General features: G+C 39.5%; 1 protein-coding gene across 1 annotated transcript in view; it reads right to left on the bottom strand.

Annotated features, from left to right (window-relative positions):
• The window catches only part of fasn (fatty acid synthase), a 57,347-nt gene that overhangs the window by 36,043 nt on the left and 1,655 nt on the right, over positions 1–19,649 (bottom strand). Inside the window, exons 2-8 of the mRNA XM_057826903.1 lie at positions 7,624–7,759; positions 5,678–5,830; positions 5,391–5,564; positions 3,543–3,743; positions 3,325–3,447; positions 818–933; positions 600–734 (exon numbers count right to left, since the gene is read on the bottom strand). Of these exons, the coding sequence (XP_057682886.1) occupies positions 600–734; positions 818–933; positions 3,325–3,447; positions 3,543–3,743; positions 5,391–5,564; positions 5,678–5,830; positions 7,624–7,750 (1,029 nt within the window). The 5' untranslated portion in view covers positions 7,751–7,759. The remainder of the gene's footprint in view (positions 1–599; positions 735–817; positions 934–3,324; positions 3,448–3,542; positions 3,744–5,390; positions 5,565–5,677; positions 5,831–7,623; positions 7,760–19,649) is intronic.

Below are 19,649 nucleotides of genomic sequence, written 5' to 3'. Positions count from 1 at the left end.
ATAGCACCACGCTATCCTCGCCATGTATTGCAAACATTTTCTGGGTTTTACTCGCGAGATTCGTCATGCCATCTCGATGTGTAGCGACGAATTGCTCACAGGAAGACTCGAGACTCTATGAGTGGTCCAAAAAAACCTCTCCTGCAAAGGTTTGGACCATTTTTATGAGCCTGCATACAGATCCCCAATCGTCTCATTGTTTTCATCATATCAGGGACGACAGCTTTGAAAACCTACAACAATGCAACCTTGGTTTTACGAAGACGTAAGTAGACCCTTACTGGCTTTTCAGATTCTAAAATTTGATGCACTTCTGTTGATAAACGAGGGGAAATCTTACTGCCTGTTTGTTGAAGTGCGACATTTTTTGTTGTTGCTGCTGTTGGCCTGTCATAAGTAGATAGACTGTCATATAGTATTATAACTAAAAAAACACAAATTATCCTTGCAATTACGAGTTAATAATGACATGCTTGTTTTGACGAACTCGTCCAAAGTTTATATTAGTAAAATTACACTAAAATCCGAAAAGCTCTTCAGCTGCCCTTTAAAAATAATTCATCTAACTAACCAGCGAAACACAGCATCACCTCCCTTACCTTTGCCATGGCAGCCAGCCCAGATGCCGGTTCTGGATGGCCCATGTTGGACTTTGTAGACCCAATAAGCAGTGGCTCTCGATTGGATTGACAGAACACACTGACAATACCATTAACTTCCTGTGGGTCGCCGACCTGCATGGTGAAAGCAAAGACATTGCACTTGAAGGCAGACCAAATGATGACTTTTTTATTTAAAAACAATCCTGTGCACTCACCTTTGTTCCAGTGCCATGGGCTTCAATGTACTCAACCTGCTCGGGTTTGATGTTTGCCTCTTGATAGAGAGAATGAACCATAGTCCGTTGCATCTCACCTGAAGGAAATGTTACTCCTATGGGATAGAGGGGTGTAAATAAGACAACTCTATCAGTCCACACTGAAGAATATACTGTATATTTTCAGTAACACTTTGACAGTGGGTTCATAACATTGTCATAATTATGACATGACACTGTCATGAGCATTAATGAATGCTTATGACAGACGTCAATAAGTGTCATCTGACAAATAATGTCACTTTTGAATGAATTTAAAAGATGCGGACTGGACATAAATGGAGCTAGTGACAAAATTTGACGGTCTTAAAGTCTTATGAACCCCCCCCCGTCAAAGTGTTACAAAAAATTTCACTTGGAAATCCAATGAACTAACAGCCATCCATCCACTAATTTTCTACAGCACATGTCATCATTAGGGCTCAGCTAGGGCTCTCACCATTACTGCTAAATATTTGTAGAATCAGTTATACCAGTCATTCTATCGACTAATAGAATTAAGATTTGGGGAAGAAATTAATCTATTACAGTGTCATTATTTCCCCATATACTGTTCATTAACCAAATGTTGCTGTTTGGTAATATTTTCAATGGGTATTATAATGCCCATTTGAATAATAATTCTAGGTGGCATTGAACTAATGCTGCCTTCATGTGGTGTCGTAAATATGGTAAATACCACTTGCCGAATCAAAAATTGCATGTGAATGCCCCCTCAAGTGGTATTTTCTACTGGAGAACTGGAATTTTATTATGAAGCCCGTGAACTTTTTACATTTCAAAATGGCGGAGTCCAAAGAACAATCTGTTAAATGGTAAGAAACTAAGTTTATTTGGAAAATATTTATCGTCAATTTGCAATCTTTTATTGATAATGTAGCATACACATTTATAAAATTCCTATTTCATAGCCATGTGTTAGCTAAAATGTTCCGTTTCAAACAAAAACTCACTGTTTGCATTTTAATACATTGTCTTCTTCTTGTAGTAGATAAATTATAGGTCTAAAACAGTTTTGCCCAAGCAACAAATCAAAATGAAGTCCATGTCTGCTGTTTTTTTTGTTACGACAACAAAACTGCATGAACAGGACAGCCCGTATTTTTCGGACTATAAGTCGCGTTTTTTTTCATATTTTGGCTGGGGGTGCGACTTATACTCAGGAGCGACTTATGTGTGGAATTATTAACACATTATGATATAATTTCACATGTTATTTTGGTGTTTTTTAGTGACACTGATGGTTTTGTAAAGTTGTTAGCATGTTCTTATGCTATAGTTATCTGAATAACTCTTTATAGCTATGGCCACGTTCGCGTTCTGCCTTTGGCAGTGTATGTTCAATTGTATTATTGACTTTTTTATCTTGAAATGGATGCATTTAGTTTGTGGCGCTTTCACGCCCACGTGAGGGCGCACTCGCACTTGTTTACGTGACACGCCAGAAGAAGACGGACAGCTACGTAGCTCTGAGTGAGTGAGTGGGCGAGTTAGCTAGAGAGAATAGACGGATGCGAACCTACTTTCATTGTTTATGCTTTTAAATCAGCTCTACAGAGGCAACGCCTGCGTGTATCATCTTTTCTGTTGTTGTTATGTGTTTTCCACCCGCGATCGGACACTTAGAGCCAGTTGTGTGGTTGTTTGAACGATGTGCTAATGATAGCGAACGCATGCTAACCTGTTACTTATTACTAATAGTACCTGATTATCATTTATTTACGTTGATGCGAACCGGTTTTCTATCGAGGACCAAATTGATTCAGCAAATTATACGGACGTCCTGCATTGTCTTTTGCGAGTTCGCTGTATAGCCAGGACAGGCCGTAGCGTAGGACAGTATATTCACATTTCGTTGTTCATGCACTGTACACTGTACATTTATTTAGCATGTTGTTCTCTATTGTATTTTTATATTAAATTGCCTTTCAAGATGACATGTCTGTTCTATGTGTTTGATTTTATCAAGTAAATTTCCCCCGAAAATTCGACTTATACTTCGGTGCGACTTGTATATGTTTTTTTCCTCTTCGTTGGGCATTTTATGGCTGGATCGACTTATACTCAGGAGCGACTTGTAGTCCGAAAAATACGGTACTCATATTTACCAATTAGCTTGTGGTAAGCATCATCTCTCCCAGAGCATGTGAAGGCAGCGCAGAATTAGCAGGAAACTTGTAAAGAATTAACATTAGAGAAAACATTAGCTAGCTCCTATCTGAAGATACTGGCCTCTGATTTGTTTTGTTTTTTTTTTTACTTCCAAATATGTGCCTTAATGGTAGACGTTCCACGACTGTAGCCAAACAATGAAGACCACAAAAAAATCATCTAAGAGGCACTGACCTAATTTCCTTGGTTTTACCCATTGTGGGAAGCCACTCAAATCATTCAACCAAACATTCTGCTCTCATGTACTATACTGTAGCCAGTGTCCCCCTCCCCACCTTGCTCTTTGTATCCATCTGTGTTGTTGCCAGCATTCAACACTGTAGCATAAATTCTTCTAGCTGCTGACCGCTTTGTCAGCAAAACTGCCACGGCTGCCTCAGATCGACAGTACCCGTTACCTTGGGGAAAAAAATGATAAGCAAATCAAAACGTGTACACATGTTCTATCAATTAGTATATGCATTTATTCAACACTGCTTAAGAGATTTTTCACCTGAGGAATCAAAGGACTTGCAGGTCCCATCAGGACTTAGCATGCCTAGTTTCATGAACTGAACCGATGTGTTTGGCTTAAGAAGCAGGTTCACTCCTCCGACCAAGGCAGCGTCGCAGTGACCTAAGCGAATGGCATGGAAGGCGTTTTCTAAAGCCAGCAAGCTGGAGGAGCAGGCCGTGTCTATGGCTGTGCTGGGGCCTGCAGGAAAGGAGAAAAAGGGAGAAATTAACCTGAACGTGTCCTAGTGTAGAAACATCATTGACAAACTAGAAAATGCAATTTTCTGCGGAAATTACGATGTGGCTTTGCTTTGGTAGATACAGATCTATTAGGTCACTTCCTGTTGATTTGGTGACATTTCGGGGACACGTCCTGTTGCATTGCTGTCAATGACATCGACTTAACTGGGTGCCGTTTCATTGTCAATGGGCTGTAATGGCACATTTTGGTCGACAATCACAACCACAGTTTTTCCTGCCATTGAAAATGAATGGAAAATTTGGACGTACATGGCCGTCAAAGGCATGGATGTGCATGGCTGTCAATGGTGTCAAATTACTTGGGCGCCAGATGAACGTCAATGGGCTGTAATGGTAAATGGTCAAAAATCAGAGGAAACCTATGTTTTCCTGCCTTTGAAAATGAATGGGAAATTTGGACATACATGGCCGTCAATGGCATGGACGTGCATGGCTGTCAATGGCGTCAAATTACTTGGGCGTCAGTTGAATGTCAATGGGCTCTAATGGTAAATGGTCAAAATTCACAAGAACCTATGTTTTCCTGCAATTGAAAATGAATGGGAAATTTGGACGTACGTGGCAGTCTATCGCATGGATGTGCATGGCTGTTAATGGCGTCAAATTATTTGGGCGTCAGATGAATGTCAATGGGCTGTAATGGTAAATGGTCAAAATTCACAAGAACCTATATTTTCCTGACATTGAAAATGAATGGGAAATTTGGACGTACATGGCCGTCTATGGCATGGACGTGCGTGGCTGTCAATGGTGTCAAATTACTTTGGCGTCAGATGAATATCAATGGGCTGTAAAGGTAAATGGTCAAAAATCACAAGAACCTATTTAATGTTTTCCTGCCATTGAAAATGAATAGGAAATTTGGACGTACATGGCTGTCAATGGCATCCTATTAGAATGGGAAAATTTTGGGCGAATTTTGGGGGAACCGTACGTTTCTGTCAAATTCTGTATATAACTTTCATGCCCGATACCGTCCTGGATTTATGTGTAAATTATGTGATTATGTCAGAAATTGTGGGACGAAATCCATTTTAAAACTTTTTTTTCTTCCCAAAAAAACGCACCTTTATGGTTAAACAGAAAATTTTGGGGGATACTTCGAAAATATCCATGCGTCGCGCGAGAATTCCGGTCATTTTGATATTTGACCGGTGACGGTCGGTCAATCGGTTTGGGCTGTGCGGCACGCCGAAGAAATGCCATTCAAAAAGAAAAAAAGGAATTTTACTATCTGGGCCCAATAAAAATAGATGTACTCAAATGCTTGAGTTTTGCAATTTCTGGAAGAGAGAAAAGTATGTAAATGTTTAGTTTGTTAAATATTGTAACAGAAGTGTTTAACCAAGTCTTTGTGCAAAGTGATCTTTGTTCAGCTTGTTTTACAGTGGTTTCAGTTCATTTGAAATGCTCAAATATCCATAGAAATGCACTTGAATGCCAGAACACTGGAACCATACAGTGGCATGAAAAAGTTTGGGCTCTGTGGGAATACCAACACTTTTTTTACGCCTCTGTAAAACTCCGACATGGAGGTAACCGCAATATGTACATATGAGCGTTGAAAGAAGAAGGCTCTGTGTACCATTGAAGTCAAAGAAGTAGGAAAGTCTGTTGGCCAACATGGCACGCTGACAGCCAGTCATGCTGTAGCCGAGAAGCTCTTCTGGATCTCTGCTGAACGCCTCACCAGCCTCTGAGCCACTCACGCCAATGTAGACGCCTGTCTTACTGCCACGCAGAGTAGCGGGGTTCAGTCCTGCGTCGCAACACAAGGATATCATTTGAATTTAATGAACATCAAGAGTTACAATGTTTTAAACCTAATTATACATTCAAGCAAACCCATAAAATCAGCTTATTATTTCTTACCGCCATCTACTATAGCCTCATAAGCGACTTCCAGCATGAGGCGGAGCTGAGGGTCCATGGTGTTTGCTTGTTTGGGATGGACTCCAAAGAATGCTGCGTCAAAATGGCTGATGTCTTTCAGTTTACCGTTCCTCTTTGGCAGACCGTACAGGCCTAGCATAAAAACAAGGCAAGAAAAGTAGCAGTTACAAATACATTTAGGTATTTTAAAGGGATCCACAGATAAAAAGACTTGTAGTTCGTAAAAGATAAACCTTATTATGAGTTAAAATAATTTGATATTGAAACCCCTCTTTAAACAATTTGTAAAATTAGTTTAACTAGTAGGTCGCCATTGTTGTTGCAGGGCTGTGACGTCACATGGTTACGCTGCCGGGCTTCCAGAGCATGACCCTAGCGACATAAACATGTAATGTGTTCAACCCTTTCAATTTGAACCAGAGAGAAACATTAATGAGCATGACAGCACTGTCGATATTTCACAAAACGAGCAAAATGAACAGGAAAGACGGGATGAGACGAGACAAGAGTAGGAAAAAAAAAACAGCTGTTCTGCCGAAATGTGCCACACTGGCGAAACACTGCCTACTGGTAGTTCCCAGGGTTTCTAAAAGTACAGTCGGAGCTAGAGCCTTTAGCCACCGAGCTCCTGTTTTAAGGAATCAGCTTCCAGCTAATATTAAAGAAGCCGAGACAGTCTGTACATTTAAGATTAGACTGAAAACGTTCCTATTCGACAAAGCTTATGGTCAGGCTAGTTGAAATCGGACGAGACTCACAGTTCAGTCTAAGCTGCACTAGAAGCTATAATGCTGGGGGAAGTACAGCCACTGAGTCCTATCCCCTTTTTCTTCCTCTAACTACTTTTTGTCTTACTTTATTTTCTAATTTTAATTTCTAGTTGACTAGTCTCTTCATCACTAGTCATCCGGTGTCCCCTTTCCCCCCTCCCCTCTGGGGAGTGGCTATTTTTCAGCTGCAGCCTCCTGACCATCAGGACCACAGGCTGGATGGACGTCCTCGTTGCCCCCGCCGTCTCATCTGGCTAGATGGACCTCTTCTTGTTCCCTTATTCTATTGCATCTTTGCAAACTGTAACTCTGTCAGCTAATTCCTATTAGCAGTCCTGGTGCATCCTGTGTATCCGTCCTGGGAGTGGATCTCTCCTGACTGTGGTACTCCCCAAGGTTTCTCTTTTCTCCAAAGCAGTTTTGGAGTTTTTCCTTGCCGACATGGAGGGTCAAAGGATGGGGGATGCCCAGGACTTGATCTTTATTTATTTCATTTCTATTTATTTCATCTGCTGTTTCTGACTGTGTATCATATTGCCTCTGCAAAGCCCTTTGAGACAACCTTGTTGTGATATAGGGCTATACAAATAAAATTGAATTGTTGCGTATAAATCCTTAAAATACACTGACCAAATTTCATTCTGATTCGTCCACAATTAATGGAGGAGTGGCAATTTTAGTGAGTGTCCTCACCAAGAACAACAACATAAAAATAAGATTTTGAGACCTCCATCCAGGTGGTCTAAAATAAAAAAAAAAACACTATACTAAATACACGGGATTGGGAGCCCAAGATAACTGATATAACAATGACAAATTGTCTAAACATTGAATAGTTCAAATAGGCCAATCTTTGGCCAATCAAAATGTCAATAAAGGCAAGCACCATCATACCATACACAGGTACCAGAAAGTTCAACAGCTCACTTCCTTATTAAAAAAAAAAAAAAAATGGACACGCTAGCGGCTGCATTGCATTTCAGTTTGCAAATACAACTTGTCACAATCCCCTTTACACCACATCAGTGCATATGTACTAAGGTTTCCATTGATGATTAGTGGATCTTGTTCTCTGATTTCCTCTAGCACTGCATGGAACGACTTAAGTTTACTTTTCCACCCATCCACCATACAAATATCCTTATATTTACTCACCTGGCGTCCACCTACGATCATCCTCCGTCACCATGTCGACTCCATTGATGAGGTTCTCCCAAAATTCCTCCAGGTTGTCCGACTCGGGCAACCGGCCCGATATACCGGTAATGACGATGTCATCCATGCTTTATGTCTGTGAATCAAAAGATAGGAATGTGTTAGATGCTGTTCATCCAGCCATCTTCTTTGGCGGTAGCCTGAGCAGGAATGTCCCGACTTCAGTCCATCAACTAGCTCTTAAAAGGGGAACCTGACTGAATTCCATGCCAGCGAAGACACAAATAGTCCAACACCTCAACAGTGGCAGCAAGTCAATGCACAAAAAGAACAAAAGTACCACGGGGTGATTGTTTCTCCCAATCAAAAACTCCCAGTCAGGTTTCACTCTCAAAGTGAATGAGTTGTTGTTTGTCTAACTGTGCGACTGGCTGGCTGTCAACCCGGGATGTCTCGCCAAACGTCAACTGGGATATGCTCCAGCTCACCCGTGACCGTCAATGAGAAGCGGAGTGGAAAATGAATGGATTTGAATCAGGCTTAAAAAATAATGTTCAGTCCAAAATAATTGTTTGTTAATTAAATGTTTTTGCACTTTCACACTAAACTATTCACCAAATGCTGTATTTTCCAACCCAAAACACTAAATTTCACAGAAAACCATCTTCTTCAGTTTGAAGTAGGGGTGGGAGGCTCACGATAACGATCTCACGCTGTGACGATACAACAAGTATCGATAAACGGGCATAGGCGGAGTTTGACTTTTGGGGCAGGGGGGCACAACATGTTGATGACCCCAAAACGCAGTGTCAGCAATAAAAATCACTGACAAGAATATTTATAATAATAAATTGAAAATTAGCGTTTTTTGCTTCCCATCATTTTTGAAGGGAATTCTAAATCAGGCTGCTTAGAACAGCTATAATTTTTGCCAAGAATATGAATATGGTACGCCCGCCGGTGGTGGCTGTTGTACAATTAGCGTCTTTAGTGGGACAAATTGAAACTGCTCAACATTTTGGCGCTCCCTTGGGTTTCATAGTCTAGTTTCAAAGTCACATGATCTGTACGAAAAATAATTTTGACCCGCTAAAAAGTATTTTTTTTTTCATTTTCATTTCATTCATTTTCGTTGTTTATTGCTTTACAACTTTTATAGACAATATTTTACCAGAAAACTCAATTTTAACATTATATATTGGAAAGTCAATGACATGCAATGACACTTTTCAGCCACCGGGGTTGGGGCATGCCCCCCTCGACCGCCCCTTAAACTCCGCGTATGTACAAGGGTCAGGAAATAATTCAAGGATATTCTACAAAACAACTAATAAACAGAAAAACAAGGCATTTTCCTCCTCCTGCCGTGAATTGGAATGAGTTTATTACGTGTACACATCCAGTCTGTTTGAAGTGGGAGGGTGGCAGCGAATAATCCCTCCCACTCAAAATTGATTGGTTGTCTATGGCCGTCAGTGGCAGCCAATGCCAGGCAATGAGGTAATTTCAGGGCATTTCACATCATTTCTTGTTCATTTTTGATTACTTTTTGTTGATGTTGGGGCATTTATGCATCACTTCCTGTTAATTTGAGTTGCTGAAAAGGATGACTCAAGAACAAATAGGAAGTAACTCAAAATCAACTGGAAGTAGCCTGTAAATTCCCAAAAATGAACAGGAAGGGACCTGTGTATGCCCACAAAAGACTGTCTGTGAATGTGCTGGTTTCAGCGTCATTGACGGTGCTAGACGTCTATATCTGGTCAAAATAAATTGGATTTAAAAAAAAACAAAACCAAAAAAAAAAAAAAAACAGTGACACCTATTAAAATGATACATCGACTCTTGGTGGGAGCATATTGATAACCTTATGAACAATAAAGTATCGCCATAGATCACATTTTAGATATTCTATCACACCCCTTTTTTTGGGTTTGAAGCGTGAAGCGAAGACAACTCACTTTGTCAGAATTCTTAATACGTTACTAATATCTGTTACCATATAAATGGTCCATCCCAAATAACACAATGACACAACCTATCTGTTCATCATCAACAAAACAAATTTAAAAAAATAAACTACGCAAATGAACGTATATATTAAATCAGTAATTCATGAATCATGACTAACAAAAACCTCATATGATTTCAGTCTGAGTAGCACTGTTGCGAAACTGCACTTCTCCCACACGGCTAAGAAAACCTACCCTCCATGTAAAAACCAAAGTCTTGCAATGTGAAGCCATCAAGGAAGTCGGCTCAGAAAGATACGAGCTCGGCCATTTGAAATATTTCCTCATAGCAGAATAATGATGCAAGAAATCTACTTTTGTCATGCTAATGAATACGAAATTTGAATAGCTTAGTGCAATCTAGATGTGTGAGAATTTTCTTGAAAAGGTGATATATCGCGATACTTTGTAGCCTAAAGGTTATCGATATGCTCCCAATAGGAATCAATAGATCGTTTTAAAAAGGTTGCTACCAAAATCTAGATGGGACTCACACTTGACTAGGTGAAATTAGACACTCAAGTAGGAAACCTCGGTGTCAGGATTAGTGATGAGACAGCATAGAATGGGATGCCAACATACTCACACTCCCAAGGGATTCACACAAATATTGGGTTCTAGACCACATGGCTGATTTAGGTACACTCGACCCTTCCCATCGCTTATCTCTTAGACCCCCCGACCACCTCTTTCCTTGGTTATCAGGCCCCCCACGTGGTGTCAACCGGAAATACAACTAGCTAACGATAGCGCCAACATATTCATAGCTAGAGTATGTGTTTAATGTATTTCTTGTTGTTGTGTGTGCTTTTTCTCTCTCCGAGGTATGTTGTAAGATCACAATAGATGTACAGTGCCCTCCATAATTATTGGATTTATGTGTTTTTTCGCTACTAATATTTTTTTCTTCTAAATAATATGGGACCTTAATGGAAAAAAAAAAAAGAAAAATCCAACATTCAATAGAAGTGCATTTATTCAGTGGGGAAAAAAATCCCACAAAAAGAAATAATTATTTGACATCAAATGATGTGTGTCACAATTATTAGCACCCCTGGTGTTAATACTTTGTACAACCCCCTTTTGCCAACAAAACAGCACCTAATCTTCTCCTATAATGTTTCACAAGATGGGAAAAGACAGACAGCGGGATCTTCAGCCATTCCTCTTTGCAGAATCTCTCTAACTCATCCAGAGACCTGGGTCCTCTCCTCTGTATTCTCCTCTTCAGCTCACCCCACCGGTTTTCAATGGGGTTGAGGTCAGGGGACCGAGATGGTCATGGGAGGAGCTTGGTTTTGTGTCTGGTGAACCATTTCTGTGTAGATTTGGCCATATGTTTAGGGTCATTGTCTTGCTGAAAGACCCAGTGACGACCCATCTTCAGCTTTCGGGCAGAGGACAACAGATTTTGATTTAAAATGTCCTGGTATTTCAAAGCATTCATGATGCCATGCACCCTAACAAGGTTCCCAGGGCCTTTGGAAGCAAAACAGCCCCACAGCATCACTGACCCACCCCCATACTTCACAGTGGGTATGTGGTGTGGGGGTGGGAGCATTGAACAGCTTTTGTGGGCATGTACAGGTCACTTCCTGTTCATTTTAGGGCATTTACAGGCTATTTCCTGTTGATTTTGAGTCACTTGCTATTCATTTGGGGACATTCTTAAGTCACGTCCTTTTCAGTAACCCATAATCATCAGGAAGTGACAAGTAAATGTCCCAAAATCAACAGGAAGGTGACCGAAAATCAACAGCAAATGACCTGAAATGCCCCAAAATGAAGCTCATTGGTTGACATTGACCGCCATAGACATCCAAGCAGGGTGGCAGGCGGCGGCCAATGAACATTCGTTCACCCTCCCACTTTAAATTGATTGGACATCTACTGTGATAAATTTATTGCAAATCACAGCAAAACGATGAAAATAGCTTGTTTTTCTGTTTATTAGCTGCTTTGTAGAATGTCCTACAATGATTTACTGTTCATTGATTTATTGCCATATTGTGAATATTACATTATTAATAAATAAACATACAATGTATTAATTCACCAAGGGTTTAGTACCAATGTGTAATCGTGCTGGCTTTGACTGGCAGGTTTGGAAATGGGGGCTCCCGCTGAACACGCATGACCAAGCAATTTCAGCAGACAATGGAGTCAGCGTAGACTAGTGTACACGTCAGTGATGTAACCCAGAGACTGTCTTGCTCTTTGTTCCTCATTTTTAGGCCATGCCTTTCTGTGTCAGAAGGTGCTTTCGAAATCCAAAGAGGGCCTCTGAATAGTAAGTCAATCAGCCTGCTGAGACACAGATTTTATATCAATAAATACCAACACATGTTGAATTTACAGTTTAAAAATCCGTCTTAATGCTCCCGAGTCAGTTTAGTTGCCCTCAAGCTTTCGATAAGGGATTTGGGTTCCAGGATTCACTGTCATTAGGATTAAAATGACACCTTTAGTACCAGACATAGCCTTACCCTGAGCTGACTCACACGCTAGCTTAGCCATGACATAGCATATTGCTCAAACCAAGTCGTTGATATGCTGTACTCTATTTTGCCTGGTCGAAACTTTTACATCATATCTAAAGAATGTTATGCAGTCCATTTATCATCAGTTCCTTATCCAGCAAAGCAAAGAAATAGATCTCCAAAGTCACTCGATCATGATTGGTATTGTAACCTTTATAAAACCTTTCAGTGACATTAGACCTTTATATTTATGGGTGTTAGCAAAGACAGCGCATATCTGAGTCATTCCACCACTTCCACATTTGACACAAGCATGGAAAGGAGGTAACAAATTTTAACAAAGAAGTGGCAGTGTGGATTTGAGTCTGTACGTAAATTTACTCAACCTTGGAGTACGAGTGCAAATCACAAATTTCATGATACGTTATCGATTCTTTGGTCAAGATACGATATTTGCCGATATTACAGACTGTCACAATTTGATTCAATTTGGGACACATCTAACACAGTTACAGTTACATTTAACCTAAAGCAATTAAAAACAACCCAATTTTCACATTTTTTACAAATCTGTTGCTGAAACATTCCGGAAATAATTTTGAACAAAAAGGCATATGGCGGAAAACACAGACAAGACTGAAAAAGCAGTTTCTGCTCTTGCACTCCTCTTTAAAAGAAACTGCTGTATTTTAGGCCAAACCAACTGCTGTGTTTGATAGAACAATATGTCTACATGCTGCCATAGCAGATTCATGGCGCATTAAGCCCCCGAAGTATTTTTAATTTGTCCGTTTTACCCTGAAAACCCCCGTTTACAGACGCCGCGCAACCGCTTTTGTTTCAACCCAGCCATAAAACGAAGGTAATTAATTATATGTATTATTCAAAATGTCTGTCGTTTTTAGTTGAGAATCATTAATTGATGGAAGTCACGGACATCTACTTCATAACTCTCGCTTAATTGTATTTTTTTTGTTACTGTCGCATTTTCTCCGATATGTTAGATGATAAATAAGTCATCCAAACAAAGAAAAATTGAAAATCATTTAAAAGGGTAAATGTATGAAAAAGAAAATGTCGACCACTCCTTGATGTCTGCAATTTCTGCATCGCGACCCTTGTTATATTTTCACCCATAAAATCCCCAAAAAATCCAGCTGTGGCCATTCACAGCTGTGTCTTGACACTCAATGATACATGCTACATGGAGTTTTTGAATCGAAACAAGGTGAGTACGCGATTATATCTCGTTAAAAGTCATGGCGTCTGTAATTATGCTCTCGTGTGCTCTCGCCTCCAGATAGTTTTGCTGTTTAAAAAACTTTTTTTTTTTAAAAATGCCCTCCTGTTTGACCTCTATTCAATAAACGACTTTATATTGTTAATTAATATAGTCTACAGAAATGGCTTTTTTTCCTCGTGGTGTGCCTTAGGATTTTTTTCAATGGAAAAAATGTTGAAAAACACTGGTTTATCCCTCCTGTTAGCAGAGTTTTGTTGGGTCAGTTTCACCCGAGGAATGTGCAAGTGTAGAAAAGTTATTAAAAAATTCAGCTTGGACTCATTGGCTTCTATTGACGGCGATTGACGTCCGATCCGTTTTTGACTCTCAGTCAAAATGGATTGGACGTCTACTGCCGCCAATGTCAATGAGAGTTAAAAGTTTCAGAAACTGAATTTTTGAAACTAATCGAACTGTAAACATGTGCCATTAACCTTCATTAAGCCAAGCAGAACACGTTTAATACCCCAAAATACCTATTTTTTTTACAAAAAGATGGGTCAACTTGACCTCTATTAATAAATATCCTAATAAAATAATAAAAAAAAAAAAACACACTAATAATTTCCCTGCAAAATATGTGTTAAAATGTTTCATCTATGAAAAAATGACTTTAAAAAAAAGGGGGGGAAATGGGGCATTTTGACTTCAAAAGTTGTGTTAACATTTAAAACGGGTCATTCTGACCCGTTGACGTAACAGGAGGGTTAAGGAATCGATCCAGTTCAATGTATTGTTGCAATCCTTTATCCTGCCTTGACGCAGTTGTTTCTTTTGGAATGAGCCGAAAAAAAAAAAAATCCCAAGATAACCGCTAGCATTTTGCGTGAGCATTAGGAAATTTTCAAGGCACGTGTTTCCCGAACTGGCTCAGTTCCCAAATCATTTGGGGTATTCAATGGACTTTCCAGAATATTATTTCTTCACCAGATGCCTTAGTGATTTTAAACCGTTAGCAAATGGTTACTAGCGGTGCTTGTAAGTAGTAGGACATCTAGTGCTGCAACGATTAATCGATTAACTCGAGTAATTTGATTAGAAAAAAGCTTCGAATCAAATTTTGCTGCTTTGAATATTCGTTTAATTAGATTGGCGTGGTAATGGTTTGTTTTGAAAGTGTTTGCATTTAGTTTTATTGATTTGGGTGGATACACTGCCCTCTAGTGGCAACAGTGAATAAGACATTACTCATTTAACATGGCTGAATCCAACAGCTCCCTGTTAAGACCAACATAAGGTAAGTTTTTGTCTGACCGAACACGTTTTTTTTTTTAATGCATTCATAATTTAGTTTATAGGTATATTTAGCATTTTTGTGGGAATGTGTGTAAATTGACCGATTTGTTAAGATCATTGAAAAACAAATTAAATAATTAAAAAAAAAATATATAGCATTTTATAGCATTTAATCTAGCGGATTTTTGCGATAAAAGTTAGCCAATTGTTTTTTTGTTGGGTGCTTATATTCTCATTTATTTATTTTTAAATGAACCCCTTTTTAAATGAACAACACTCGGGAATTTTATTCTGTATTTGCATTCAATGCTCTTTTGAAAGTGCAATCTTAGCAAGCCTTTGTTTTACAGCTCCTAAAATTTATTCTACCATGCATTAAACGTTCCTAATCAGATTACTCGATTATTTGAACTAACTAGCTGATAGATTAATCAACTGCTAAAATAATAGATAGCTGCAGCCCTTATGAAATGTATTTTTTTATATCAATTATAATCAGATAAAATTAAGATTTGTATATTCGACAACTGCATTTGTCTAATATTACACACGACTTATTTGATTTGTGATTGAATAAGATAACATGTCAGACTTGCCACAACACTACACAGCAGTGGGCGTTGAATAACTCTAAACTAACTGTACGTGACTTTAGTCCCAACTGACTCTTAAATACCATGTTACATTTGAGATGTCACGCTATATGACTCAAGCGGACTCCTATATAAATGAGACCATTGAGCATAGTTGAGCAGTTACCTCACTAAACAACAGCAGTAGCACAACAAGTTTAGACTTGTTATACCACCTGCTACAGGAAACAAATAATCCTCTTCATCCAAGTTAGGACAAACATGCTTTACATCAGTAGTCAAGGTGCTGTGAACGAGTGACATCATAGAGGTGGCAATAATCAAAATTGTACTTTCTTTATCAGAATTACCGTAATTTTCAGACTAAGACACTACTATTCCCCCTCATTTTGAATCCTGCTGCTTAATGCTTATAGTCCAGTGTGGCTTATTTGTTGATTTATTGGGTTAATCGGTAACACTTTATTTGACAGCAGGGTCATAAGACTGCCATAAGACTGTCATAATTATGATATGACACTATCATTGGCATTAATTAATGCTTATGTCCGATGTCATCAAGTGTCATCAGGAAAATTATCTCACTAACTCCATTTATAGTCCAGCTCGGATCTTTGACATTTATTCAAAAGTGAGATAATTTGTCAGATGACACAAAATGACATCTGCCATAAGCATTTATTAATGCTCATGGCAGTGTCATGTCATAATTATGATGGAACTTATGGCGCCACTGTCAAATAAAATGTTATCAAATCCCATAACTAGCAAATAATGAAACAACTGGAACAGTAACTGAAGAAATAATTTGCACAGAACATGAATGGCGTACCGCAAGCAACACGTCACTTCCGCTCATTAATATTCATGGCATTAGCTACTGTTGCTAAGCTAGGACAAGCCACCGTTTGTCCCTAATAGGAAATGAATGGAAATCGTGTACGAAGGAGGTGTTTACAGCGCTAAACCTACAAATTCTCTCTGAAAATGATGTGCCTGGTGCCAAATTGACTGGCAAATATGTGGAAGAACATAAAAATGTTTAGTTAAAGAGATGGCTTTAGTGTCGAAGGCTGAAAAAGACGAAAAAAACGAGCCGACCTAAGCATAGCTTTAACTGTTTTTTTTTATCGACACGACTGACAATGACATTCTCCGGTTTCAACAAGCTATCCTTTACCATCAGCCCTGTCTTTCTTATATATCCTCTGGTTGTCCTACGTCTCTTCCCGTTCTTGGGGGTAATTTAGTGAGCTTTGTGTAGCGATCGCAAATGCTACTCAGTGACAGCCAACGAACACTTTTAATTTTTTCATTGATAACACATCTAAATCCAATAATTTATTTACACTTCCCCCTTACTAAAGTTGTTTTTTTATATATACAGTGCCTTGCAAAAGTATTCGGCCCCCTTGAATCTTGCAAACTTTCGCCACATTTCAGGCTTCAAACATAAAGATATGAAATTTAATTTTTTTGTCAAGAATCAACAACAAGTGGGACACAATCGTGAAGTGGAACAACATTTATTGGATAATTTAAACTTTTTTAACAGATAAAAAACTGAAAAGTGGGGCGTGCAATATTATTCGGCCCCTTTACTTTCAGTGCAGCAAACTCACTCCAGAAGTTCAGTGAGGATCTCTGAATGATCCAATGTTGTCCTAAATGACCGATGACGATAAATAGAATCCGCCTGTGTGTAATCAAGTCTCCGTATAAATGCACCTGCTCTGTGATAGTCTCAGGGTTCTGTTTAGAGGGCAGAGAGCATTATGAAAACCAAGGAACACACCAGGCAAGTCCGAGATACTGTTGTGGAGAAGTTTAAAGCCGGATTTGGATACAAAAACGATTTCCCAAGCTTTAAACATCTCAAGGAGCACTGTGCAAGCCATCATATTGAAATGGAAGGAGCATCAGACCACTGCAAATCTACCAAGACCCGGCCGTACTTCCAAACTTTCTTCTCAAACAAGGAGAAAACTGATCAGAGATGCAGCCAAGAGGCCCATGATCACTCTGGATGAACTGCAGAGATCTACAGCTGAGGTGGGAGAGTCTGTCCATAGGACAACAATCAGTCGTACACTGCACAAATCTGACCTTTATGGAAGAGTGGCAAGAAGAAAGCCATTTCTCAAAGATATCCATAAAAAGTCTCGTTTAAAGTTTGCCACAAGCCACCTGGGAGACACACCAAACATGTGGAAGAAGGTGCTCTGGTCAGATGAAACCAAAATTGAACTTTTTGGCCACAATGCAAAACGATATGTTTGGCATAAAAGCAACACAGCTCATCACCCTGAACACACCATCCGCACTGTCAAACATGGTGGTGGCAGCATCATGGTTTGGGCCTGCTTTTCTTCAGCAGGGACAGGGAAGATGGTTAAAATTGACGGGAAGATGGATGCAGCCAAATACAGGAACATTCTGGAAGAAAACCTGTTGGTATCTGCACAAGACCTGAGACTGGGACGGAGATTTATCTTCCAACAGGACAATGATCCAAAACATAAAGCCAAATCTACAATGGAATGGTTCAAAAATAAACGTATCCAGGTGTTAGAATGGCCAAGTCAAAGTCCAGACCTGAATCCAATCGAGAATCTGTGGAAAGAGCTGAAGACTGCTGTTCACAAACACTCTCCATCCAACCTCACTGAGCTCAAGCTGTTTTGCAAGGAAGAATGGGCAAGAATGTCAGTCTCTTGATGTGCAAAACTGATAGAAACATACCCCAAGCGACTTGCAGCTGTAATTGGATCAAAAGGTGGCGCTACAAAGTATTAACGCAATGGGGCCGAATAATATTGCACGCCCCACTTTTCAGTTTCTTATTTGTTAAAAAAGTTTAAATTATCCAATAAATTTTGTTCCACTTCATGATTGTGTCCCACTTGTTGTTGATTCTTGACAAAAAAATTAAAATTTTATATCTTTATGTTTGAAGCCTGAAATGTGGCGAAAGGTTGCAAGGTTTAAGGGGGCCGAATACTTTTGCAAGGCACTGTATATATATATAACAGAAATGGTAACAGTGGCAGTCAGATACCATTGTAATTTTTTTCAGGTCATTCATTGTCAGACAGAAGCAGTACGGCACAACGTTACGCAAAAAAAATTAAGTAAAAATATAAAAATGGCTCACCTCTTTGTCCTCTGAAAGACCATGCCAACCCAACATAATGTTTACTGCATAAGAAACGTGAATGGATTCGCCGAGCTGGTGTTAAAGTCCGCGCAAGTTGATTCGGTTTTCACACTTTTTCCTCCCGAGTTTTTGGTTTCCGGGAACGTATGAAGAAAACATCCTTCATGGTCGTAATGTCTAGAGTCGTTTCTACAAGTTCCAAAAAATGTTCGTTTTTGAAAGATTACCGGTGAAAAGTAGCACTTTTTACATTGGGTCTATGCGAGGGCAGGTCTATAATGTCCCACTTCGGCTTTACTTCCGCTTTACGATGCGACGTCACGGTCTAAAAATAGCCTGCGTGCGGTACGCCATTGTTATTGTTATTTACATCTGTATCGCTGCAATGCATGCTAAGAGGCATGTTGGACAACAATAGTGTTGACAGCAGGTGGCAGCAGAGATTGACTGTCTCACATTTTAAGTCAGGTGTGTGCCCAATCACTGAAGAGTAGTTTAAAGCTGCCCTGCCCACTATGAAACACACCCATTGCCTGATGTGCATCATGGCTCGGTCAAAAGAGCTGTCTGAAGACCTGCGATCAAGGATTGTTGATTTGTATAAAGCTTGGAAAGGATACAAAACCATCTCTACAAGTTTGGATGTTCATCAATCGACAGTCAGAGAAGTTGTCTACAAATGGAGATTGTAGATTGTAGCATTGTTGCTTCTCTCCCAAGGAGTGGCCGTCCACCAAAGAAGACTAAGAGTTCAGCGCAGGATACTCAGAGAGGTAAAAAAGAACCCTAGAGTGTCTGCTAAAGACTTACAGAAATCACTGCAGAGTCCAGTATCTCTGTGCACACATCAACTACAAGTAAAACTATGGTCAAGAGTAGTGTTCATGGGAGGACTCCATGGAGGAAGTCACTGCTGTCAAAAAAAAAAAAAAAAAAAAAAAAAAAAAAAAAAAAAAACGTTGCTCATTTAATGTTCGCAAAAGGGCACTTGGACACTCCACAGAAGTTTTGGCAAAATATTTTGTGGACTGATTAAACCAAAGTTGAATTGTTTGGGACTAACACACAACGTCACGTGTGAAAGAAAAATGGAACAGCTCACCAACAAGAACACATCATCCCCACCTTGAAGCATGGTGGAAGGAGCATCATGATTTGGTCCTGTTTTGCTAACACGGGGCCTGGACAACTTGCGGTCAACAAAGGAAGAATGAATTCAACAGTTTATTAGGATGTTTTGCAGGAAAACCTTAGGCTGTCTGTCAG

This window comes from Corythoichthys intestinalis, chromosome 21, assembly GCF_030265065.1.
Source record: "Corythoichthys intestinalis isolate RoL2023-P3 chromosome 21, ASM3026506v1, whole genome shotgun sequence".
NCBI classification, from domain to species: Eukaryota; Metazoa; Chordata; class Actinopteri; order Syngnathiformes; family Syngnathidae; genus Corythoichthys; species Corythoichthys intestinalis.
Note: the sequence above shows the minus strand (reverse complement) of the source record. Positions and strands in the feature narration are given on the sequence as shown.